The 27454-nt window shown below is 39.2% G+C and overlaps 1 protein-coding gene across 1 annotated transcript in view; it reads right to left on the bottom strand.

The window, feature by feature from the left end:
* The window catches only part of LOC136877402 (4-hydroxybutyrate coenzyme A transferase), a 231767-nt gene that overhangs the window by 16718 nt on the left and 187595 nt on the right, over positions 1-27454 (bottom strand). The window contains exons 6-7 of the mRNA XM_067151409.2: positions 25792-26007; positions 7959-8096 (exon numbers count right to left, since the gene is read on the bottom strand). Coding sequence (XP_067007510.1) covers positions 7959-8096; positions 25792-26007 — 354 coding nt within the window. The remainder of the gene's footprint in view (positions 1-7958; positions 8097-25791; positions 26008-27454) is intronic.

Below are 27454 nucleotides of genomic sequence, written 5' to 3'. Positions count from 1 at the left end.
CTGTCTGCTGGAAATGCCTCCGTTGACGGCGGCCTGGCATTCTTAGCTATACACGTGTCCTGTGGCACACGACAACACGTTCTACAATGACTGTCGGCTGAGAAATCACGGTACGAAATGGGCCATTCGCCAACACCGTGTCCCATTTATCGTTTGCTACGTGCGCAGCACAGCGGCGCATTTCACATCATGAGCATACCTCAGTGACGTCAGTCTACCCTGCAATTGGCATAAAGTTCTGACCACTCCTTCTTGGTGTTGCATTTGCTCTGTCAGTCAGTGTACTTTACTCCACTTCTGTAACCTCTCTCTGGGAAGTTGAAATAATCAGTGTCATTATCTCCTTAGAAAATACTGTGAACATTCCTCTCTTGTCTACTAATGAAATATCTAATGCTTTTCTTCATTGATGACTTTAAGAAAAACATTTCTTTTTTTTTTAAATTTTATACAATTTGCATTACGTCGCACCAACACAGATAGGTCTTATGGGGATAATAGGATAGGAAAGGCCTAGGAGTGGGAAGGAAGTAGCCGTGGCCTTAATTAAGGTAAAGTAACCTGATTTACAATGTTACTTACAGTATCACATATGAAAAATGGTTGGTTCTTTTCTCGAAATTATTTGTCAGTATCATAATTAAGGTTTTAGTTTCATATTTATATCATCATCATCATTTAAAGGCTAGGTGTAGTCGCAGCAACCATGTTTGATGTTTCGCTGCTCTCCTCTTCACATCCAAGTATGAATTATAACCTATTTCATCGACAGTGTTCTTAATACAGTAGAGCCCTGCAAACTCTACCTAATGTGAACCAGAAGGTTGTGGAGTTTCCGAAATGTCGAGTTCTATGGAATAAGGGGTGAGTTATGCACAACTCATAATATTTTACTGCATAGTCATCATATTAATAGAATGAAGCATTCTGACAGTGCAGGGTGAGTCCATTGACTGCCTACTTGGTTGGTAGTTGTCAAACCTCTCACTTCTCAGTCAGCTCTCATTGTGAATGGTTCAGTGCGAGTTTTATTTTACTTTTGATTTTGTTGTTTGTTATTAAAAATCAAATAATATTTCTAAATACTAATACAGAACAATGATTGTATTTCAATACTTATTTCAAGCATGATGAATACTCTGAGAAAGAGGGAGGCCCACGACTCTTGCACCTCGTGAAAAAAAGAAAGGAAAAACAATCCCTTCCAGCTATGGTGTACGACTATTCATCAACACGGAAGAGAAATAATACATGCTAAAAGGGAATTCTTTAAAGAGGAGGCTTTTTGTCGGAAAGGAATGTTCCTTTAATTACATGCCAGAGAGTCCAGGAACACACTGCCTAAACTCTTCAAGTTAGCCAATGTACAGTGACAAAAGTTATGAAGGAGAAATACAGCAACTTAGAAGAGGGTTCATCTAAACTGTCCATATCTGGAAAGAACAGGCCTAAAACTGCCAGAATCACAAAGCTGGATCCTTTTCAAAATGATGCCATTCACCACCGCACATACTTGTATTACTCCAACAATTACAAGGCTGCAGTTACACTTAGAGATATTTAATGGCAGTTGATTTTCTTGCTGAAAGTGGTTCATGGCCTTGGTTTTGAGTGGCTCAGGCGGTTGAGGCGCTGGCCTTCTGACCCCAACTTGGCAGGTTTGATCCCAGCTCAGTCCAGTGGTATTTGAAGGTGCTCAAATACGTCAGCCTCGTGTCGGTAGATTTACTGGCACGTAAAAGAACTCCTGCGGGACTAAATTCTGGCACCTCGGCGTCTCCGAAGACCGAAAAAGTAGTTAGTGGGACGTAAAGCAAATAGCATTATTATTATCAGTGGTAGGAAGCTGCTGTAGGAGAGGGGTGACATAGTTGCTCTAAGGAGATCTCCTGCAGGAGATTGGAAGTCGGAACCTAATGTCAATTTGAGTTTTCTCTTGCAAAACAGGACCAAAGATGGGTATTCCTTTTTCCCCTTTGCTGTCTAAACCATAAATAAAGCACCTCACCCACTTTCTCATATTTGCCACCTTTAATTTAAACTATCAGTACATGCTCTTTTCGCACACCAAACTTCTATTATGGTCCTCTTCTTTTAGCACCGTATTATACAGGGTGGGCTGGACTTAGTTGGACAGATTCTGTTTAGATGTTATTTTTATTGATAATGTTAACAATGGCAGTGGCTATCAAACATTGAATTGCAAGAACCTAAGTCATGATTTTCAAGATGGTGGTCGACACAGGCACTATCTGAGTCAACAGAGGCTTGCAGACACAAAGCAACATTTTCACATGCCTTTCTATACATATTCACTGGAACATTATTGAACTCCTGAACCATCACCTCATGCAGATGTTGCACACAGTCAATGGATTAGCGTACACCTTGTCCTTGAGGTAACCCCAAAGGAAAAATTCTGGTGGGGATATGTTGGGAGATCAGGCTGGCCAGCTGGCCATGCCACAGGCCCTCGGCGGCCAATCCAGCATTGAGAAAGAAGTTCATGCAAGAGCACCCAAATAAGGCTGGCAAAGTGTGGTGGGGCACCATCTTGCTGCCACTACAGTTCGTCAAAGTTTGGTCTCCTCTGAAGTTCTGGGATGACATTTTCCCTCAGCAACTTTAGATAGGTCCCCCGTGATGCCACCTTCAACGAAGTACAGGCCAGTCAGTCCTTTGTACGTCACGCCGCCCTTCTGCATCACTTCCAGGGACTGGAAATCATATTCAATGGTGGCAAAGGGGTTCTCTGGCCGCCAAAACACGTAGTTATGTCTGTTGACCAATCCTGATGTGCGAAATTTGGCCTCATCAGTCCAGACAATATTCCGGATAAGGTCAGGGTTCCCCTGAAATTTGGTCAGCATCAGCACTACGAACTCAAGTTGCCTGTCAAAGTCGTCCTCATTAAGAACATGAATAAGCCGTTGATGGTATGGCATCAGCTTAGTGTCACTCAACACTCTCTGCGAACTTGTCCTTGAAATGTCCAGTAGGACCGACAAATGGCAGGTAGACTTTGATTTCTGAGGAGATGATGCCAGTTTTGCAGCAATATGTGCTTGTGTGTCAGCAGTTCGGGCAGTTCTCGGTTAACCGGGATGCTTGGGACTCAAAACACTGGCAGTTTCATCAAACTGTATTTATTCGCATGATTGTCTCCCTGTGGACTGCTGGCAGTCAAAACTCTTCCAACATCTTGCGCTGGATTTCTGATAAATTGTTAGCAACTGAGAAAAGGCGCACACATTTTAGCCACTGCTCGATAGTCATAATACCAATATAGTTGGTCCGTTATTGGACATTAAAATTTTTTTCCATCTAACTCATTCCTGGTTGCCAGCGTTTCACCCCTTGTGCTAAATTGGACTCATCAGTTGGTAAATAGCACACCTACCAAGACGCATGGCTTGTGCATACCATGGAGGCCACTGCATTGGCTAATTGGAGCCACCAGCAGTGCTAATACACTATGAGAGACTTTGTCCCATTTTCAAAACCGATGATATTAGAAAACTATGGGTGAAGAGCCATGGAAGATCCGTAGCCACCCCTCCTCTGCTCGGTCGGTCGGTCAGAGTGCAGAGCTGTCGGACCACGGACCAGCCGTGGACTATCACAGGAAGTCAATTCAAAAATGCATACATTCAACATTGGAAATAAAATCAGGCTACACTATTGGTACATTCTGTTGTCCTTGTTCACGCACTGGAATTTCTAATTCACTCAGAAAAGTTTGACAGTTTTCAGTCATTGAACAACAGAATTACACATTACACATTGTTATTCCCAATACCTAGCTTTGGTATGGTAACATTCAAAACATTCTCATATGCAAAGACATACGTCATATTTACGGCAATATACGCTCGTCATATTCTTTACAGCACGGTCGGTGTTATGTTTGGACTTGCTGTAACAAACCTTGCCCGTACACTGTGAGTGTCCTTCCTTCTTCACGCCCACTGCAGTTATTGTGTGGAAAATTATCTCTACCTACTAGCCTTCCCACAGATGATGCTCGTGATTCTTCAGTAATTTCAGCAGCAACGCTACTCACCAAATCATCTGCCAAATGTTCACAAAATTTTGATAGGGGAAGAAAAAACGGGCCTGTTCAAAGGAGCAATATCTTGTTTCCATTGTGTTCCCATGCTTCTCACCTCCCTTCGTCTTTTTGCGACTGGTTCTTCTGGTAATGGACCTGATGATTCATCATCCTGAGGGGCTTGTAGATTTTCACTTTCTTTTTCAAAATAACTTTCATACAGATCAGAATCCGAATCATTTACAAGTTCCGTAATAATCTGTTCACTTATTCGTGGGCTGTATGCGTGCATAGGATTTTCTTTACTTGTACTAGGTCCAGGATCCATATCTCAATATACAGTATAAATCAACTACTTGATTGCAGACTGCTGACTCATTAGAATTTCATTCTACATCTGTGAAGTCATCATTAGAACAAGTGCGCATAAATTTGAGCTTATCGAACTACTAGAGTGTGCGAGGAGGATGCATATCAGCAATTAGATAAGATCTAGCTGAGCGCACATGGCTATGAAACTTTGTCCCAAGGTTGCACCACCAATCACTATCAATCAATAACACCACCTATCAATAGTAAAGGAAATCGACAACACGTTGAAACAAAAACCAATTCGATGACATGAATAGCTTTGGAGTGACTGAATTTCAAATTTTGTGGTAGTAGTATTACTAACAGCGGCACTCAGGCATACAAAACATTCTCATATGCAAAGACATACGTCATATTTACGGCAATATATTGTAATAACACTTGAGACATACTCAGGCATACGCCGCGTGGTAGTAATATTACGACCGCGTATTAAGAGGCCACTCCTAATACGGAGTACATACGCCTTCTGCGGCCACCCCTAACCTGGGGACAGATGCTACCTGACGGGTTCCAGTGTCATTTCCTACATTGAGGGGGCCATCACCCCACCTACAAGAACTCATTTGCCCAAAGCAGTTGGTCTTCTTAGGGGTCGAGTTATTTCTCACCTTTTCTATATGGCAGTCATTAATATTTATTTACACAACTTGCACAGGTTTTAACCACTAAATACCAAAATAATGGGCAAATACAGCCCAGCACGTGGACTCAAAATTAATTTTCTATTTTTAAAAATAGGCCATATGCATTTTCTTTGTACAGTGGAACCTCGATTCTCCATTTTTGGAGGGACAACGGAAAAAAGCATACAACACGGGAAAACGGAAAATCCAGGAACGAATGAACCATCAACAATTTGGCTAAACATCACAAAAAAGACATATGTATAGGCTACTTATAATCTTACAAACACCCCTAAACCAACCAAACTACAGCCCCAATGGGCCTTCCACCTACCAAGCGACCGCTGCTCGGTCCGAAGGCCTGCAGATTACGAGGTGATGCATGGTCAGTATGACTAATCCTTTCGGCTGTTATTCCTGGCTCTCTAGACCAGAGTCGCCATCTCACCATTAAATAGCGCCTCAATTAAAGGTAATCGTAAAATGAGTGAACCTGAAACCAGCCCTCATATCCAGGTAAAAATGCCCGACCTGGCCGGGATTCGAACCCGGGCCCTCCGGGTGAGAGGCAGGCAAGTTCGACCGCGGGGCCGGCTTCAAACATTAATTACCAATACGCGACTTTAAAATGTTGAAACTTTACATTCAGTTTTAGCGGGGAAACTTCGTCAGTTTCCTCTGAAAACTTCTTTCAGTTCAGCAACTTTGATCAGTCAAACTGTTTGAAAAACCTAATAACACCAAGCCAAACATCAATCGACCACAAGTAGTTTTTCATTCTCTAATCTAATAAAATAAATCACATTGGATACAAAAGCGCCCAACATGATGGCGAAATTCCTTTTTTTTAATCTTCCATTGTAATTTGGTCACCGGTCTACTGTTCGTAGTCAGTTTATGGAAATCTTGTACTGCGTAAATTAGGCCTACATCGACTTTTAAAGGTGATGTTGAACTCGAGAATATGGTTTTGAATGTATCGATTCTTAAGTTCTCGAATGCATTATATTCAATTCTGCCCGTCACTAATCACAATCAAACTGGAAATAAAAAATCATCAAAACTTCCGAAATTAAGGTTATTCGCGACCTTGAGTTCAGCTGGAAAGCGTGCCAACTGATATAAAGTTTTTAAATGTAACATGCGCAGATAAAACTACTGCAGTTTTTACAACATTTTAACACAAAAAAGTGAAATTCACAGTCTTATATTAGGACCAAAAGAGTAATAGGCAATCCCAAAACCTCCCATGGCTTTATGTATGTAAGGTGCAACATCTGTTCTGGTCTCGGTAATATAATCGTATACGATAATATTAAAATACTAAGTTTGTGTTACTTAAGAAGGAGCAGTTTCGATTCCTGCCTGAAAGCTCAGTGGCTATACAGTGCCCTGAGGGAAGTGCCGAAAACCTGTTCGGCGATACACTTGAGAAAAGTAAAAGAAAAAAAATAATAAACATCTAACCCTCGACATAATGTAGACATTTTGCAACTACGAACATTTGACAAAACTCGTTCCATCTTCAAGTAGAGCTGTCTAAATGCGCTCTGTCTCCCTATTCTTGTGCACAAATCATAGTATTTTTATGGATACTATTTTTGCCTTTTTCATCATGTAAAACTTGCACAGAGAATAGTGAAAGTAAATGAAACAAATAATAAGAACATCCAAAAACATTAAATTCTCCTAATATGTTTCTTAAGAGTTAGAAGACTTCTCTCAGTAAATTCTCTTAAGTACTCTTGATTGTTCTGCTTCCAGACACAGATGCAGCAGAACCTTTGTTATATGAAACACTCGCAACAGAAATACCATTTACCCAGAACAACAACCAAAAAATAGTTATGTTAAAACGAATTGAAGAAATACTGTTACGTTATACTATGTTGCGTTATGACGAAGGGGATGAGTAACAGAATGCATACACTCTAACCTACTGCCTCATTCCCTTCTCTATTGCTAACTCAGTTTGTTGACTCTTTCATTAGTGCACTAGTAACAAGTCCAATGTAGAGGTGATTGTACCTGTTTAGCAATGTGTTTTTGTCGGTCTGCCATCTAGTGGGCCTAGAGTAAAATAGAACGTCGAAATTGACGAGCAGACAGCCAGATGGCGTCAAATTGAAATGTCTGCACACGGTAGCTGAGGCCATACGATGATTATTATTATTATTATTATTATTATTATTATTATTATTATTATTATTATTATTATCGTTTATTATTATTATTTTATTGTATATCATGTTAACAAAGCAGAAATGACAAGAAAATTTAGCAGCAGTGAAAAGAATTAACAATGGTGAGATTTTTGCATATTGTGGTAGCTGGTTTTGGTGTTTTCCACTGTTTCTAATTGGGTCAAAGTGAATAAAATGTTCGAGAAGCATGGCTTCAAAAATGCCTAACAAGAAAACAATGAAAGCCTGTCAAATTGAGGAAGTAAATGAGACTATGATTTTATGGTTCACGCAACAGAGAGAGAAGGGGGTACAGTAGTTTGGGTTTATCACAATCTTTTATTAACACTGCATATGTATTGTCTTCAGATATTTTCACCTAAAACATCAAAAGTCATTTAACCTCTAAAACTGACATTTTAATTATTCTTCAAAATTCTGGTTATCCAAAACCACCTTCCCCCTTTCCCTTTATTCCAGTAAAGAAAAGTTCTATTGTAAATACAATAAATTCATTTACTATTCCAAATCATCAGAGATGATAACAGTGATACAGGAATGAATCTTTGACTGTACTACTCAGGCTTTGGGCAAATAATTAACAAAAAAAAAAGAGATGATGACAACAAAACAAAGAATATCAGGATGTATAGGAGAAACTGGTTCATTTATAATCATCAATATAGCAATCACTGCTCACCTCCCTATAATTGTAATGTCACCTACCTGAGAACATCCTTGTTCCGATGGAATCTGACACCACTTGCCCAGTGAGATCAACCTCTATGCAAGAATTGATGGCAGTCATTTTTGGGTTACGAGCAATGATGGAAGTGTTGTTGACATAGGCTACATCCAGCATCTCTGCAACACAAAGCTCAAATAAGAGAAAATTTTCATGGATTAACAATACTCACTCTAGAGATCTTTCAAAACTAGAGGTTCTTATTTCTTTATGAAGGGAAATGAGGAACCTTTATTTCGGTACAGTATAAACAATTTAACATTCTCACTCATTCCTTGAAATTTCATTTTAGTACAGGAGATGATGTAAATAAGAGTCATATTATTTAGTTTTTCAGAGCACAGCCTTGTTAGTTCATACATCCATTGTGGATTCTGTAGTGGACTTCAAAGCCATTTCTCCCTGTCTGTCAATTCTTACTATCAAGTGAGCTAATAATATGGATGTCCGCCTCCGTAGCGTAATGATTAGTGTTATTAGCTGCCGACCTCGGGGGCCCGGGTTCAATTCCCGGTACTGCCAGAAATTTAAGAATGGCAGGAGGGCTGGTATGTGGTAGAAATGGTACATGCAGCTCACCTCCAATGGGGGTGTGCCTGAAAAGAGCTGCACCACCTCGGGATGAGGATACGAGTTTACTTGTCCGACTCGTTGGCTGAATGGTCAGCGTACTGGCTTTCGATTCACAGGGTCCCGGGTTCGATTCCCAGCCGGGTCGGGGATTTTAATCTTCATTGGTTAATTCCATTGGCCCGGGGGCTGGGTGTTTGTGCTGTCCCCAATATCCCTGCAACTCACACACACCACACATAACACTATCCTCCACCACAATACCACGCAGTTACCTTCACATGGCAGATGCCGCCCACCCTCATCGGAGGGTCTGCCTTACAAGGGTTGCACTTGGCTAGAAACAGCCACATGAAATTAAATTAAAATCAGGCAAATGCTGGGGTTGTACCTTAATTAAGGCCACGGCCGCTTCCTTCCCAGTCCTAGTCTTTTCCTGTCCCATTGTCGCCAGAAGACCTATCTGTGTCGGTGCGACGTAAAGCCAATAACAAAAAGAAAAAAAAATATGGAAATATATATAATGATATTATTATTATTATTAAAGCGTCTTTATTGTGGCGAAGTTAGGGCTCCCGGCCCTTTCTTACTCTTAACCACTTCATGTATATACAATGTAATTTTTTGCATAAAATTTAAACATATGAAATTTTTACAACCTAAAGTATAACTAAAGCAACTAAAGTATCACTAACTAAACTAAGATGAGTAAAGTATAACTAAATTATATACAGGAACACATTGCAATAAACAACCATATTCACTCTCATTCATGCATCCCATTCACACTCAAGAAAGACTGGAAGTGCTTAAAAGATGACGCTGGCAAAGGATTTTAAATTTTGTCTTAGATTTAGCTTCTCTGATGTCATTGGGGAGTTCAATAGAGTAAAATAATATATTATTATTGGTCCACCTTTTCAATACAAAATGAAAATACATACCTTTAAAGAGACTGTACTTGTGTTTACATTGTTTATGTTTTCTTCGATCTTTGACTTACTTCAGGCTGATGATGACCTATTACTAGGTCGAAACTAGTCCCTATGTAATTTTCATTTTGTATTGAAAAGGTGGACCAATAATAATATATTATTTTACTCTATTGTAATCACAGTTCAATACGGATCTATCATTATGAAACTTATTTCTTTTAATTGGGGAGTTCATTCCACCAGCTCGTGGCGGTGATCGTGAACGATCTGTTGTAGGTTGCAGTTCGATGCACAGGAATTTCTAGCGTACAGCCTGACTGGGTATTGAACAGGTGTAGGGAACTAAGGTAGCGAAATCTGGTGGATAGGTAAGGAGGAGTGTTTTCAGAAAGCACTTGATACACCAAAGTAGTTGCATGGAGTCTACGTCTGCCATTCAGTCGTAACCAAGATAATTGTGTATAGAATGGGGATACATGGGCGTATGGTTGTATGTCGAATGCATACCTGATGCATGCATTTTGGGCACGTTGCAGTCTCATGCTTTGCTCGTTATTGATATCAATAAAAACTGTATCACAGTATTCGAGAATTGGAAACAAGAGTGATTGAATGAGCTTTATTTTCAAGGACCAAGGAAATATATTTTTAAACCGCTTCAGAGGATGCAGGCTTTGATATACCTTTTGGCACACTTTCGTCACATGTTGCGACCAGTTCAATGTTTCGCTTATAGCCACACCAAGATTCATAACTGTTTCACAAAATGGAATAATGGTATTGTTTAGTGCTACAGGAGGAATTTCGTATTGTTTTAAGACGTGTAAGTTTTTCGAAGTACCAATGATTATTGCTTGCATTTTAAGAGGATTAATTTTGAGATTGTTACTCAATGCAAAATTACTTACGAGACTTAAATCAGCATTAACTTTTTCAACAGCACTCTGAATTTTATCAGTTCTAGAGTGGTAGTAGATCTGCAGATCATCAGCATAAAGATGATACTTGCAATGTGTAATCGATTTGGCAACATCATGTAAGTAAATTGCAAACAGCAATGGTCCAAGTACAGACCCTTGGGGGACACCGAGGGGTTTGTTAAGCCACTCAGATCTGCTATTATTTACTTTGACACACTGACGGCGATTTTTGAGGTACAAACTGAAAAAGTTTATTGCCGTCTTGCTGAAATTTAATGAATCCAATTTTGAAAGTAGCAGTTGAGGAACAACAGTATCAAAAGCACTAGAAAAATCAAGTAGAACCAGTACAGTCACTTGTCAAGTGTCCATTGCCTGTCGGATATCATCAGTTACTTTCAGTAGGGCAGTCGTTGTGCTGTGTCCTTTCTTGAAACCAGATTGGTAAGGGTCAAGCAGTGAGAAGTTAGTCAAGTAAGTGAGGACTTGTTCGTGTACGAAGCGTTCTAGTACTTTGGAAAGGGGTGGGAAAATGGATACAGGGCGATAATCTGATGGTAAACTAGGAGAATTCTTCTTAGGAGTAGGAATGACGATACCGTGCTTCCACGCAGTTGGGAATACTCCTGGTACGAGGCAATGATTAAATATATGCGTCAGAATAGGTAATATGGCACCAATAATATTTTTTATGAAAGATAATGGTATGTCGTCATTACCCGGAGCATCTGACTTGAGGGAGTAAATTACACGCTTCACATCGTTCGCACCAACTTTTTTGAAAGTGAATTTTACTTGATTTACTCGGGAATGAACATTTATGGCGTTAATATCATCATCAGTTAGGTCATCAACTGGTCGATGATAATTATTATTACTATTATTATTATTATCATTTTAGTATAGTTAGCATCATAGTCATTATTCTCAGTAATATCATTATTAGTGTATGCTGCTTTCGTAAAATGAGAATTTAGATCATCAAGTGGTATACTGGGTGTCTGCATGGTCAGGCTGCGACCTATACCCATCTGATGCAAATGTTTCCATATTAGTGCTGAATTTCGTCTGTTTGTTATCTCTTGAATATATTTATACTTGCTGTTACGAATTAATTTCTTAACTTGATTTGGAAGAATACGGTAATTTTCGAAATCACTAGTGCTTTCAATTCGCCTAAATCTCCTATACCAAGCATCACGATTTGCCATGACCGACTTAATTTCATTTGTCAGCCAAGGAGACGAAGGGTGAGAAACTCGAATTTGCTTCTTCGGAGCGTGTTTGTCATACAATCCTAATATTAAAGAGTTCAGTCTGTCAACCTTATCATCAATGTCATTAGTCAGTAGAATGTCATTCCATGGCAATTGATATGCTTCATTTCGTATTATCTCAGTATTAAAATGCTTGAAGTCCCTTCGCATTATGTACCTGGTTTTGTACTTTGGTGCCTTGAGAGAGTAACATAAGTATATGAGATCGTGGGTCGAAATACCTGGTACAGCAAGCTGTCCATGTTTTACCACTTTCTGCGGATTGTTTGTTATAATAAGGTCAATCAGTGTGTGAGACGTGTGGTTTATTCTGTGAACATGGTTAGTTGCGTCTAGTGTCAGTATATTGTAATCCATGCCATGGAATAAGTTTTGTAAGTATGTTGATTCGTTACTTGTAACTAGGAGATTAGTATTGAAGTCACCAAGAATGATTATGTTTTCGTACAGCGGAGTTAACTTCGATAATGCCACTTCTAGGTCAGATATATGTCGTATGTCCAGCGCCTTGTATACCACTCCGATCAGTAGTTTTTGATTATTAACCAAGAGTTCAACAAACATGAATTCAGGTCGAAATGGAGTCTTAGGATCTGAGGTCATAATTATTTTACTTTTTAAGTCGCTACGGCAATATATAGCGCAACCGCCCCCTACACGATTTAAACGATCTAGGCGATGTAACGTCATGTTATTCAGCTTTACGAGATCAGATTTGAGTGACTGCTGTAACCATGTCTCTGATACACAAATACAATGCAAGTTACTGTTACTAAATAGAGCCTGTATTTCGTCGCAGTGACAAAGAAGCGATTGTGCATTGATATGACAACACTGAAAATATTGTTGGTGGGGAGCTAACCTTTCCTTAAGAATGTCTCCTGCCACGGCTGGTGAAGGGGAAGGTAAGGGTGAAGGCGGACGACAATGAAGAGGGATAGGGTCAATGACATCACGGACATGCTGTTCAGTATAAATAATTGACTCCTTTACGTTAGCCATTGTCAACAGAAAAATTCAAACTACTCACCCTAGTTGTTTCCTAAGCACACAATCACTCTCGCACACACAATCACATTCAAATACACAAACATTATACGCTATTATATCACTCATTGTTTTTCCTAGTCAATCTCGTCGCTCACATAAGGCTTATTAATTGTGCCATGCTGCTAACAAACATTTTCTGTCCATTGTCTTTCAAAACAACAATGCGGCCGTCCTGTGTCCATACCCGTCGGAGTCCGAAGTGATCACGTGCCCTGTTTAGAATAGTTTTTCTGATACCTGTCAGGGATTCAGTCAGTAGAAGGCCAGTTCCTTTTAACAGCCGCTTGGCCCTCCAAACTCTGTCCCGGTCATGATAACGCATGAATTTTATAATTATAATTATATTCAAATATTCTTTGAAAAAAGACAGAAAATATAATAAAATGGATGATTCCAAAGAGATGTACAACTTGATATCCTTTAGAAAGGGAAATATGCCTTTCATGTGGTCTTTGTATTTTAATAGAAACAAACATGAGATTCATTAATTGCGCTCACGTAATGAACCAAATGGTGAATTCCGCAGGATATAGAATTTAAATGTGCTTAGAGGTGCTAATGTTACCTAACAAAGGTTAGAGTGTGGTTTATACTAAAGTCCAATCACAGATCCCAAATGCAGAAGACCCATGGATATCAGATCAATGAACTCATGATAAATCAAAACATCATTTGTGATTATCAGAAAGAGTTTGAGTCTAGAATCACACAAGTGGGAAGACATTTCCAAGAAAGTTAGTTACGAAGGAAGACGTACTCTTCAGTGTCGACTCCGTTAATGTAACATAAGCTTTACCGTCTGTCAAACGCTAATAACATATAACACTACAACATACCTGTAAAAAAACAGACTATTAAAGAAAGAATCATCATCACTGTCCCACTCCAGTCACCCGGGTGTGGTTAAGAAGCCTCCTCCACTCCTTTCTGTCCTTCCACTTTTCCTGCTCCATTACTTCCACCACATCCAATCCAGCTTCTCTAATGTCCTTCCATATCTGATCCATCCACCTTCTTCTCAGTCTTCCAACTGGTCTCTTTCCCTTAACTTCTCTTTCTAATTCCCTTCTTGCTACCCGTTCCTTTCTCATTCTTTTTATATGTCCGAACCATCTCAGTCTTGCTTTCTGTATCTTCTGTACTACATATACATACATATCCCACGTCGTTCCATCTTAAGCGATGGGTCGGCAAACGAGGCTTCTCCACCAGTTGCGGTCCCTGAACTTCTCTCCTTCTTCAATGCTTTCCAAAGTATGTCCTCTCTGTTGAATGTCAATCTTCACCATGTCCTTGTACCTGAGTCTTGGTCGCCCTCTTGGTCTTTTGTCTTCAAGTTTTAGATCGTACATTTTTTTTTGTAATCTGTTATCACCCATGCGTCGCATATGTCCATACCATCTCAGTTGCTGCACTGTTATTTTGTCCTCCAGTCTTACAACTTGAGCCTGCTTGCGGATTTCCTCATTATGCACTCTGTCCCTCCGTGTTTTGCCGATCATGCAACGGACAAATTTCATTTCTGCTGCCTGCATTCTACGAACATCTTTGTTTCTCATGGTCCATGTTTCGCAACCATAGGTCAGGATTGGTACGTAATAAGTTTCATATATGACTCTCTTACATTTTGTTGGTATTTTCTTGTTCCATATTATGTCTAACTATTTTGTAAAAGTTGCTACCTGCCTGAATTCTGTGGGAAATTTCCTTATCTATAGAACCAGTATCAGAGATAACACTTCCAAGATATTTGAATTGATGGTTCATCTGTAGCTGTTTCCCCTCCATTTCAATGTGTCCCATTGGTTGCCCGTATCTCTTCATGACCATAACCTCACTTTTCTCTTGGCTGAAGATGAGTCCATATTCTTTAGCAGATTCTGCCCAGGAGTTTATTTGTCCTTGAAGATCTTCTTTAGAGTCTCCCCACGAACATATATCATCCGCAAACAATATAACTTTCATTTTCTTACCTCCAATGGTTTGGTGAACTTTTCTCTGAATCTCGTTCATCACAGTGATGAAAAGTAGAGGAGACAGAACACCCACCCTGTCTTAACCCAGATTTTATATCAAAGGTTTCAGTCATTCCTACAGGTGTTTTGACTTTACTTCGGGTATCTTCATACAAATTCTTGATCCAGTGTATCATGTCATCCTGTATTCCAATTTTCTTCAGTGCTTCCCACACCTTCTCTCTATTCACTGCATCAAATGCTTTCTTGATATCCAGAAAGGCTAGCCACAAATCTCGGTTGTGTTCATAGTATTTTTCCACTAACTGATGGACTGTAAAGATTAAATCAGTTGTTGATCTCCCCTTCCTGAATCCATACTGTTCTTCGAAGAGGTTCTCTTTAATAAGGGGTCTGATTTTACGCTCTATAATTCTTTCATAAAGTTTACCTACTTGAGATGTTAAAGTGATACCTCTATAGTTGGAACATTTCTTTCTGTCTCCTTTCTTGAAGATTGGAATTATGATGCCTGTTTTCCAATCGACTGGTATGTTCCCTTCTTTCCAGATCTTATGAAAGAGTCTGTAGATCCAATGTTTTCCAGAAATGCCCATTGCCTTGATCATTTCTCCATTAATTTCATCAGCCCTTGCTGATTTTCCAGTTTTGATGTATTTCCAGGCATAATCTACATCATTCCATGTTAATTCTAACCTATTGTCAGAGGCAGACTTGCAGGAGGTAGTACCAGTACTGTCTTTTTGTGTAGGCTGCATGCAATTCACATTTAGTAATTCATCAAAGTAAGTCCTCCAAGTCTCTTTGATCTTCTCATCTTCAGTGATCAGATTTTCATTATCATCTCTTAAGTATTTGGAGTGTTCTTTATCTCTTTTTCTATTTTTTATCATCCCATATAACATTTTCTTATTACCATCAACATCCTCTTTCAATTCATCACTCCACTTGTTCAACCACTTCTCTCGTTCTTCTGTAACAACTTTGTTTGCTTGTTTTTTAGCAACCCTGTATAGTTCCTTATTATGCTCAGTCCGGTTCTTGAAATATTTTCTGAACACGTTGTTCTTGTTCAGGACAGCAGTTCTTGTTCTGTCATTCCGCCATGGAGTTTCCTTCCATCTTCTTGTGCCACTGGTTCGTCCACAAACCTTCTCAGTTATCATTACTAGATTTTCTTTCAGATCCTTCCATTTCTCCTCAACTGTTCTTTCATCTGTCTTTGGTATCACTGTTTTGATGTTTTCTTGGAACTCTATTATTCTATCATTGTCCTTCAGCTTCCAGGTCTTGAGTTTCTTTACCTGTGTGGTTCTTACTTCTTTTAACTTGTTAAACTTTAAGTATCCAATGAGGAGTCTATGATCACGTTCCAGGGAGACACTAGGAATCACTTTTACATCTAACAGTCTATTTTGTAGTTGTTTCTCGATCAAAAAGTAATCTGTAAGAGATTCACTTTTTCCATCCCATCCATATCTTGTGACCTTATGGCTTTTTTGTTTTTGATACCATGAGTTCCCTATTATAAGGTTGTTCCTCAGGCAGAGGTCAAGTAGTCTAGTTCCTTCTGGGTTTCGTGGACCCCATCCATGTGCTCCTAGAATACTTTCATATCCATCTCTCACAGTTCCTACTTGAGCATTCATATCCCCTATGATAACTGTTCCATCTCCTCTTATTCTTTCCTCTATGTCTTCTTCAAAATGTTCTTTTTCTTCATCTTCACAACCAGTGTGTGGTGCATAGCACTGAATGATGATGATGATCTGGGAAGAATCCAATTTCAGCATTATGTGAAGAATCCGATCAGAAACATATTTTACTTCTACTACATGATCTTTCATTTGATGATCCATAACAACACCAACTCCATTTTTTGCTTGATCTCCACCTGACCAAAACAGATGGTATCCCTCTCTGAGTTCCTTTGATCCTTTTCCCTTCCACTTGGTTTCACTGAGTCCAGTAATGTTTATGTTCCTTGTTTTCATTAAGTCTACACATTCCTCTATTTTGCCAGTTAGTGTCAGAATGTTTAGCGTGGCAATTTTGATTTCAGTCTCATATCGAGTTTTGTGTTTTCTCCTCTTTGGATGTGATGGAGCATCAGGTATTGAACCGTCATTAATATCATTACCAATGAGGGAACTAGAGTCATTATTCTGGTGATTACAATATTTCCTTCCGAGAACTCATTTAGTTTTGAAAGCAATTCCAAATTATTCAGAAGCTTCTGTACTAATGGTTCTATAATTGGCTCTTCTCTGAAGGAATGCCATGGTTTATTTTCAAAAGAACATCATCAGATTCTATCAAATCACATTTTAAAAAGTATTTTTTTGAAGTTTAAAAGTTGCATTTCCAAGAAAGGTCAGGATACTGTTACTGAATCAATTTAGCAGGGAAAAAATCCCACCAATGGTGGACTGAACACTATCAAGAAACTGTCTCCAGCATGGAATTGCAGAAATGGGACAGGAGAACTGAAGTACTCCTCATCTATTGCACACAGACTGTTAAATTGATCCACAAAGCAAAATGTGCTTGTAGAAAGGCTATGCTTGAAACCAATGAAGAAACTTTCAGGAACAACCCTCATGAATTTTACCATGCTTTCAAATCTGAACATACCAGCTACCAAGCTCCTTCGACATACAACCTGTGACAATAAAGTTCGGTGAATGAAGTCAGAACAGTCGATTCGGTAACACTGGCGCAACACAACGCTGCATCTGCATAGCAGCAGGTTTTGACGATCTGCTCCCAACATTGTTCAGTTGAGCATCGTGTGTGTGCCGTGTAAGACCTGTTTGACACAGTGCATGTTTAGTGCGTTGGTTCTGAAGTGTGAACAGGAAAATGAACGACCAAAAGATCAATGTACAGTTTTGTTTTAAGCTTGGCAAGACACCGAAAGAAAAGCATGTGATGCTGGTACGTGTTTATGATGATCAAGCACTGTCCTTGAAGTGTGTGTACAAGTGGTTTGCCCGTTTTCGAGGAGGCTGGGGAAGTGTTTCTGACAACCCTCGTAGCGGAAGACCGGTGACCGCCGTCAGTGACGAAAACATTGAGAAGGTGAGGACATTAATAACGAATGATCGGCGATTAACAATGCGCATGATAGCGGATGAACTGCAGATTTCCCAGTATTACGGCCTACTTCTGCTTAAAACAATAATCACCACCACAACTATCACCAGAGATTTCTTGTGGTAGGGTGGCCAATTCCTTTCTGCGTCACCAGCCAACAGTACGTGAACTAGCCATCCAAGTGGTGACCATGCTCACTTTTGCTTAACTTCGAAGATCTCATAGAATTCTCTGTACCGTAATAAAATTACAGTTAATCGTTGATAATCCGATTTTCGTACCACATTCGTCAATATGATAGAAACAACAACCAAACAAAGTTAAAAGCTGATACCAAACAGAATACCTATCAACTTTTCAGCAAATGACTCTTGTAAAAAATTCACGCAAAATATTCCTCTAGGTGTTTGGCTGTTGGAGAGAAAGACAAATAAGTTATTTAATCAGCTGTGTGGCTCAGTTTGACTCCCCAAAAGCAGCGCCACTCAAGAAAGATAAGCCAAGTGGTCGAGTGGGGTAGTTTGTCGCACGTCGGTCATAACTCAAGGTGCTTGTAGGGATACTCACCAGGAACACTTACAATATCATTTCATATTAGAGAGACTGTGGGAAGTTGTTTTACAAATAGCACTGAGCCTCTAGATGGTTCATTCGTTCTAGGAGCTAAGATGTCCTTGAAGTTCATCCTGAGAGGAAACACTACTGAAGTTCATCTTGAGAGGAAACACTATTATATTTCTAGAATTCGATCAGTTAAACTAGAAAAAGCTGTTAGGGGTAGTGTCCTCCTAAAGTCAGCCTACCGTTTTCATTTCAGAGGCAATACTGGATGAATGGGAGACCAGCTCATTCGGGACAAATGTTTCAGATTCCCTATGGGAATCAACATCTATATCATCTGATAGCCAAGCAGGCATCAATTTTTGGTAAAGAGACAAAGTCTCTAATAGTGCATTGGCACTGCCGGTGGCTCCAAGTAGTTTACGCAGTGGCCTCCACGGTATGCACTAGCCAGTGTCTTGGTAGGTGTGCTAGGTACCAAGTGATGAGCCCAACCTAGCACACGAGGGCGAAACGCTGGCAACCAGGAATGAGCTGGAAAATTTATAATGTCAAATAATGGACCATTTATATTGGTACTATAAATTTACTCATTCGGAACAAATGTTTCAGATTCCCTATGGGAATCAACATCTATATCATCTGATAGCCAAGCAGGCATCAATTTTTGGTAAAGAAACAAAGTCTCTAATAGTGCATTGGCACTGCCGGTGGCTCCAAGTACCTACGCAGTGGCCTCCACGGTATGCACTAGCCAGTGTCTTGATAGGTGTGCTAGGTACCAACTGATGAGGCCAACCTAGCACACAAGGGCGAAACGCTGGCAACCAGGAATGAGTTAGCTGGAAAATTTATAATGTCGAATAATGGACCATTTATATTGGTATTATAAATTTACTCATTCGGGACAAATGCTTCAGATTCCCTATGGGAATCAACATCTATATCATGTCGGTAAATGTCGGCAATGATCTCTGGTGACTCGTTTGGTAGTTGGCTTGAAAACATCAATTAAAGCCCTGTCATAGATTGTCCAACAGAGTACCGTTTGTCTACCATCTGACAGGGCAAAGCAGAACGTTGAAATCAACAGGCAGGCAACCTAAATGGTGTCAAATCAATGAAATGTCAGCAATAGAATAGATGAAGGCATACATTTATTTTTCTTTACAATGTTTATTACTATAACCTGTGACAATAAAGTTCGGTGAATAGTCCTGCAAGTTCAGGCTGCTGAAGAATCTCAGAATATTAGGTCTACCCTCACTGCTCCATGTGCATACCAAGGAAAGCTGCCATTAAACCTCGCGAAACTAAAAGACATGATGGCATTGGTGGAGTAGTACATACCATGTAATGATATGTGGTACTACGAAGCAATGAAGTGTACCTCACATGAGGCAAGTGAAGACTGTACTGACTCTCTTACAGAAGACTAAGACAACGCTTAAATACTGAACATTCCACTTGCTATGGTGACTATTTTTGTTTTATTTTGTTTGGATATTTGGATTTAAATAGCACAAGTCTTTATTCTACATTCACTTTGTCACCCTTTACGTTAATGATTTAAATAAAGAGACATTCTCAAATATGTTAACATATTTTTAATATTTAGGTCCAAGACAGAGGTAACTAACATTTTAAATTTATATTAATATAAATAATACTAATCAGCCTGAATTTTCAAATTGTACCCATGCATTACCGTCTTAAAGTAGGTTCTTCAATAATATATCTCTTTGAACTATTCAAGCTACAGTAGAAGTCCGCTATAGCGAGTACGGCATATAACGAGAACCCTGCTATAACGACAATTTTGTCGGGCCCTTCAAAATTTGTATATTAAACTGTGTATTATCCTTCGGTTACAGCGAGAGCCCTATCACTGACACATCCGTTATTACGAGCGGTTTTTTCCGTTACTGATATTTATGCATTCCAGCAATTATGTTACATGCGATTGATCTCCTTCGGAATCGTTTCCTCACTATGTCGACTAGCGAGTTCTCTTGTTGACATTCAAAGGCAATGTCGGAGTCGATTAGTAATACCTGTCAACTGCTGCTCCGTAAAGAAAATTCAAAATGAAACAGAACTTTTTGCGTAATAAATGCGTAAATAACATGTCCAATAACAGTTGTTAACTCGTTAAAAATAAAGGCTGAGGAAACGATCGCTTAATTTTAATGCTAATATTGCAATAAGGATGGAATACACCTTAATGCATGGCAGCGTGCATCATTGATTTCAGAGGTTAGTTTCTATTTTCTCGCATCAGTTCAATTTCAGAAAGGCTATTATCGTATAAATTTATAGCGAGAAGGGTATTTTCTACTGGTGCTAGAAAAACGTAAGTATTCACGATAAATATAGTACAGTTAAGTTAAGTTAGGTCACGCTGTTTGAATAAGAAAACTGAAATGTTTGCCACAAAATGCGATCGATCATCTTCGGTATGATGTACTGTTCTCGCTATGTACATTTGCAAGCTCTCTCGTCGACATTCGAAGGCGATATTGGACTTGATTAGTAATACCCGTTGACTGCTGTTTTCTAAAGGAAATTCGAAATGAAAGAGGATAACGTGTTTTCGTAATAAATGCATAAATAACATGGCAGATTGCAGTTGTTAACTTGTTAAAAATAAAAGCTGAACTAAACTGTTTCTAAATTTTAATGTTATATACTGAAATTAAGTAAGAATGTGATACACCTCTAGATATGGCAGAGTACATCACTGATTTCAGAGGATAGTTAAATTTCAGAATGGTTATTCCCATGTCAGTTTTAGCGAGGAGGTTATCATTTCTCTACATGCATTTGAAATATGTTTTCATGATACATATATGGTTAGTTTAGATTATGTGACGCCGTTTGAAGAAGAAAACGGAAATGTTTGCCACAGAAGCCTGTGGAGTGATACCGTATTTCTCCGAATCCAAGACGACATTTATTTTCCCTCAGAATATCATGTGAAATATCAAGGGTCGTCTTGCATTCACGGCCTTGGCAACTACCGTAGTAACCCTGGTGCTACTTTTTCACCCCCCCCCGCGTGCACACAAAACTCGTTGACAATAAATGACCGTCTCTTTATTATACATCGCTAGCCCACGGCGACCGGTTGTTCAGTGCCTATGTGTAACGTCGCTGGATCTCAGGAAATAGTGAAGAGAGAATTACATAATATTAGCCTCTCTACACAATCGTTTCTCAAATCTGCAGAATGGCATAAAAAATGCACGCCTTCGAATTCTTAGAAAGGCCATGGAGCAGAGTTATAGTGCGTGCACTGTACCTGACACTTAGTAAAATCAAGTTTTATAGATAGCAGGAATATTTTTGTGATGGATCGTCGTACGGTAAAGATACGTGGAACAAGGTATTGCCGGCAAATTTTCAGCGGGTGCTTGTCAATATTATGATGACAATTTTAAGTTAATGGTTATTAAACACACGGAAATGTAGAATAATCGTGCAGCCGAATGAAAATACGGTATAGGCCTAACTAAAGCCAATATTCGGTGTTAGTGTGAAGACAAGGATAGCTTAAAAATGCGTACAGCACAAAAAATGCATTCAGTGGTCCGCAACATTGACAATTTAAAGACAGCGCAGATGAAATTGTGAGGTATGTGCACAAAAAACGCAAGGGCGTAATTGCCATACCGCGGCGCAATAAACTCGTTTGTTGACCTACAACGTCTGCGATTAGGCCTATTCATCGCTAGCTGCTGAAGTTGGCCGAAGCCAGTTATACTTGACACTGAGGAAAAGTAACAGTTTTATAGAAAGTAAGAATATTTTCCTGATGGATCGTCTTATTGTAGAGACGCGTGAAATAGGTATTGCCGGCAAAATGTAAACGGGTTCTCTTTGATATTATGATGCCAATTATAAGTTAATGGTTATTAAACCCGCTGAAATAGAGAATAATTGTGCAGCCAAAAAATAATACGCCATAACTAAAGCCAATGTTCAGCGTCTAAAAATAGTCTAAAATGTGTACTGTATAAGAAAGGCATTCGTATGATTTTACAAGGCATTTTTTAAGTCTGATATAAATATTTTGAAGGAAAAGGTGGGAGCGCCTTGGATTTGGAGAAATACGGTACTATAATTTTTGGGAATGAAATTAAACATACACTTTCACATAATATCAGATTTCGAAAAATAACAAACAAGTAAACCATAGAGTAGATATTATCTGTGAAAATGCAAGTTTTGTGCAAGCTGACTGTCGTTTCATACTGATTTTGATGTGTATGGGGTTTTGCCGACTTTTACAAAAATTGTATATACAGTAATGACAATCCGCGTAATGACAAATTTTCACTGGTATAAATTCTCGCTATAACAGACTTCTACTGTATATGAAATATGTTAATCTGTTTTATGTCTCTCCTGTAAAAAAAATGCTAAAATGGAGTTACCTCCCCCTCTTGCACCAGCCCTTCAATTATGTATTAATTTTAAAGTTTGTTAACATTGTGTATCGAACAAGGTAGATTAAATCCTATTTTTAACTAAAAAATCCTCTCAAAAGCACTTCAAAATCTCACTAAACCTACTGTTGATCTACAGAATGGTGAATATCAAGCCAGCTTCTGCAAGACCTGCTCCAGCAGCAAACAAATCTTTTCACTAAAGAGTATTATCAAAATCGCATCTTTTTGTGCCAAACTACTTGTATTCACGCATATTGATTTCAAGAAGGCCTATGACTCAATCAACTGATTCAATTTTCTTGATATCCTCAAGGAGATGGGTGTGGACAACAAGACTTCTTCAATTATCAAACAAACTCTGACCAACACCTACTCACAAGTAAAATTCATGGGGGAAATCTCTAGATCCTTTGGGATTAAGGCCTAAAACTTAATATGACAAACATCTGAATAAATTTTGATGATTAGTTTCAAAATGATTCATTGATACTTTCAGGTAACTAATTTAGAATAGCCCTGTATTGTAAAGAGAGGCTGCCTGGACGAGGCGGTAAAGGCGTATTCGGTTCGCCCGGAAAGACGTGGGTTCGAATACCCGTCAGGAAGTCATAAAATTTAAGAAATGAGATTTCCACTTCCAGAGGTGCATATGGCCCTGAGGTTCACTCAGCCTACACAAAAAATGAGTACCAGGTTAATTCCTGTAGGCAAAGGCGGCCGGGAGTAGAACTAACCACTCTACCCCATCAAGTGCCGAGGTTATGAATAGTGGAAGCCTTTACATTCCACCACTCCCAGGGCCTTCATGGCCTGTACGGAGATGACTTTGCTTTGCTGTATTGTAAAGTTATTTTTCTTAATTATTTTTATTTTAATGAATAAAATATTCTCCGAAGAATGTGACTAATCTTTTTCAGGTTCAATACATAAAAGGCTACATTCCTTTCTTCAGGCCCACCCACTTTCCACATCCATTTTCTTTTCTTGTTGTTTTATTAAACTTAAGTTGTAACTGTACCCATGGTAGTTACATTGGTAGTTATGAGTGTGGATTTTATGCACTGAAATCTCAAAAATTTAATTTTTGCATAATGAATATTTGAGATACACCTACTCCTTCTCACTTGAGAAAGGAGGAACTGATCTACAAAATAAAGATTTAAGAATGTATTCCGACAGGTATTGTTGGGGATATGTGACTGTTGACATCCTGTCTTAACAAGCTGGAGATCATTCCCCTGTGAGCAATGATGAATAATTGGTTAAGTCTTTGTCCATGAAAAAAAAAAAAAAAAAATTATTCCTGAATTTTGCTCTGTTGTTTCAGTGTTTGAATCTGGTAAGCCTTCTGTAAGCCAGTTGAAAAGAGTCAAAGGTCAATTAATGCATTACACAGATCATATCTGGGACTCATTGATGTTCCAGTTGTCTGATAATGCTACTGAGGAATGTAACTTGTTTCTTCAATCCTTGCGTGAACTAAAATTGTGGCTTTCCTTGAAAGCCCATTTGATCCTGTTTTGGCACAAGCTAGAATTATCTCTCCTTCTGTATATACCGCACCTGTTCTGTCATAAGCTAGTGTTACTAGTGCTCATATATGTACTGCTTCTGTGTCCTCATTAACCAGTTCTATATCTGAGTGAAAATAGATGCCTCTGGTTGTTTCACAGGTATGTGCGATGCCTGTTGAAAAATGCAATCCTCTGTCATTCCTCAAACTAATACTATCTATGCCTGTGTGAATGTTTACTACTCTTGTATTTTTGCCAGAGAATGTTTTTGTTACTCAAGTCATCAGTAATCTGGTTCCTTCAAGAGTCAATACTACTCCCACTCAAAGGTTTACTGCTCCTGTTTGTCTCCAAACTTATACGTCTCCTACTTCACTGCACCGATCAGTTTACAAGTATTTAGCCACTTACCACATCCACTATCATCTATGTTGAAATATGTGTCTAAGTTTTTTGCCAATTCTATAGATGAGGTAATTTCTTTCCTGTTGATTCCTTGTTGAATTTATAAACCAAGCAATTTTGTATAATCTCAGCAATAATCAGGTATTTCAAATTTGTCTGGAATTTTTGCTGAGCATGACTTGAAAGCTATTTCTGGAAGCTAGACTATTGATTCTTTCCATTCACATATTCTTGAATTCTTCATACCGTTTGGACACTGTCATTGCTCATACAAAATGTGCGGGCCAATGACCTTCGATGTTAGGCCCCTTAAAACAACAAGCATCAAGCATCATAAAATGCGCAACATCTGAGTGAGTCTCTATCAGAGTACATACAAGACATTTAAATTTTATGCTAGTGTGTTCTTACTCCATTTCTCTTAAGCCCAGATGGTGGCTAGTATCACTGAAGGCCTTGTGCCTAACTACTGCTCTTATCTGTCCTTGTCAACTTATCAACACATTTGTCCACCTTCTCACAGCTGGAAGCAATACTGTGTCAGCTGAGGGAGTGAAATATGCTGAATAGCTGCATGTTGAGCACTCAGAACCTCCTGTTAGTACCTCCTTCTCTCAGGCTACTCCTTTTTTTCTAGACCACATAATTCTCATGTGTGTGTTTTAATTGCGGTGCTTCTGATGATTTACATAATAACTGTCCAAAGATTGGGCCCTTAGGCAATTCTAGTCTTAATGCTAGTACCGTATTTCTCCAAATCCAAGACGTCTTTTTTTTCTCAGAATCTCATGTGAAGAATCAAGGGACATCTTACATTCATAACCTAATTTCCAAGATATTTCTATCTAATCAGTTTAAAATTCAACTTCCTCTAATTTTACAGTTTTGTAGAATCCAAGACTATCTAACCTAAACTGTTCTTTCTACTGCACTAGCATAATGTGAGGACCAAAAATTAGCACCCTGGATGTTAAAGTGGTACAACAATCATAGAATAAAGATATATTATTATAATACACACTCTTCATACTTATGAGGTAACTCAATCCAAAGACTTACCAACAAAAGGATTGTTGTCAACAAAGTCATAGAGGGCCTGTGTTCCATTGAGGAAGCTGCCAACGATTCTGCCCTTGTGAATGATCTTGCGATTATTTGTGATACAACCTTTCTTGACCAGGTCAACTACACCACTAGCAAACATTTCAGAGTGGATACCCAGATCCTTGTGGTTTCCAAGAGCAGATAACACGGCATCAGGGATGCTTCCAATACCTGTAAAATGACCACAGTGCAACTGCAAATTAGGGACTATAAATATACCCACGATTTTGTGGACAGTACTCAAAATTATGTACAACCAGAAATCACACAATACATTATTCTACTTGTGCATAAAAATTAAGATCAACAGTGAAATACTATGCAGTGTCAGGCTACAGCCTTTGTGCCAGCATCAAGACAGCACTGGAATATACTCTGTAACGAACTCACCCTATCTCAACCAAAGTTCATCAAAAAGCTCTACTAGCTTATGTAAAATTTTGTGTATGGCACCATCCATCCAAACTTTCCAGCTCCTGACTCTCTACTGCTAGCAGCATGGGTATACCTCATGCTTCACAGAGATGATAAAACTGTCCTGGTGCATAAACAAAATACGTAACTGGAGACAAGTACCAGGAAGGTCCCCCCCTCCCTCTCTCTCTCTCTCTCTCTCTCTCTCTCTCTCTCTCTCTCTCTCTCTCAACGGGTCAAAGAGCATCTCATTGAAGGAATGGCACAAGGCCAAATTTATATCTGTTCGAAAGAGGAAGGGAGAGATGAGGTAAACACCCACGCACTCGAGGCAGCCAGAATTTTAGAGAACAAATCAAGAGTGTTGCTGCTGCTGATGATGATGTCATCTGAAGTTCTGTGCTATTTGCTTTACGTCGCACCGACACAGATAACATATACCAATGCAGCTAGCAGTAGCGAGTCAGGAGCCGAAAAGTTCGGACGGACAGTGCTGCACACAAACTTTTACGCAAGATAGCAGAGTTTCTTAATGAACTTTGGTGGAGATAAGCTGAGTTCATTACAATTCCAAACATGTACGGTGGTATTCCTTATGGCTGCAATACAGTGCAAGGAACAAGGACAAAGATAGCCTACAACAAAGTAGATGGAGCAGAATGGAACATTTAGAGTGCATGTATTTTGGTATGAAATAAGTACATATTTGACCACTATGGCAGGAGAACGTCTCATGAAGTAGTCTGTGGATATAAACAGCTGAAGGATCGATTGGCATTACCATTCTATAGGAACCCCTTTCAGATCCTGAAACATATGTGAAGAACATTTGTCATCCGAGTATGGTCTGCCTCAAATCCCCCAATGATTCTTTCACTTGTAACACAATTGTTGTGGATTCTTTATTTGGTCCCAACTGCCAGATGAAGCAACTAGAGTAAAACAGACTACTGTCATTAGCAGGATCTGCGAGAGGTTCCTATAGAATGGAAATATCTGTCTATCTAGCACATGCACTTGCTCAATTAGAGTAGAGTTCGGACTACGGATCAACTGGGCTGAGTATTGTTTTCAGACGGTCCAGACTGGCTTCATAATGCTACTCGGTATGTTTATGTACAGGATGGCCTACCTTTTGACTAGATGAAAATACTGATGGGCGATTTTCACCTAGATTTCTATGTCCAAACTTTGTCCCATTTCT

Source organism: Anabrus simplex, chromosome 7 (genome assembly GCF_040414725.1).
Source record: "Anabrus simplex isolate iqAnaSimp1 chromosome 7, ASM4041472v1, whole genome shotgun sequence".
Lineage (NCBI taxonomy): Eukaryota > Metazoa > Arthropoda > Insecta > Orthoptera > Tettigoniidae > Anabrus > Anabrus simplex.
The sequence above is the reverse complement of the archived record's forward strand: the minus strand, read 5'-3'. Positions and strand labels throughout refer to the sequence as shown.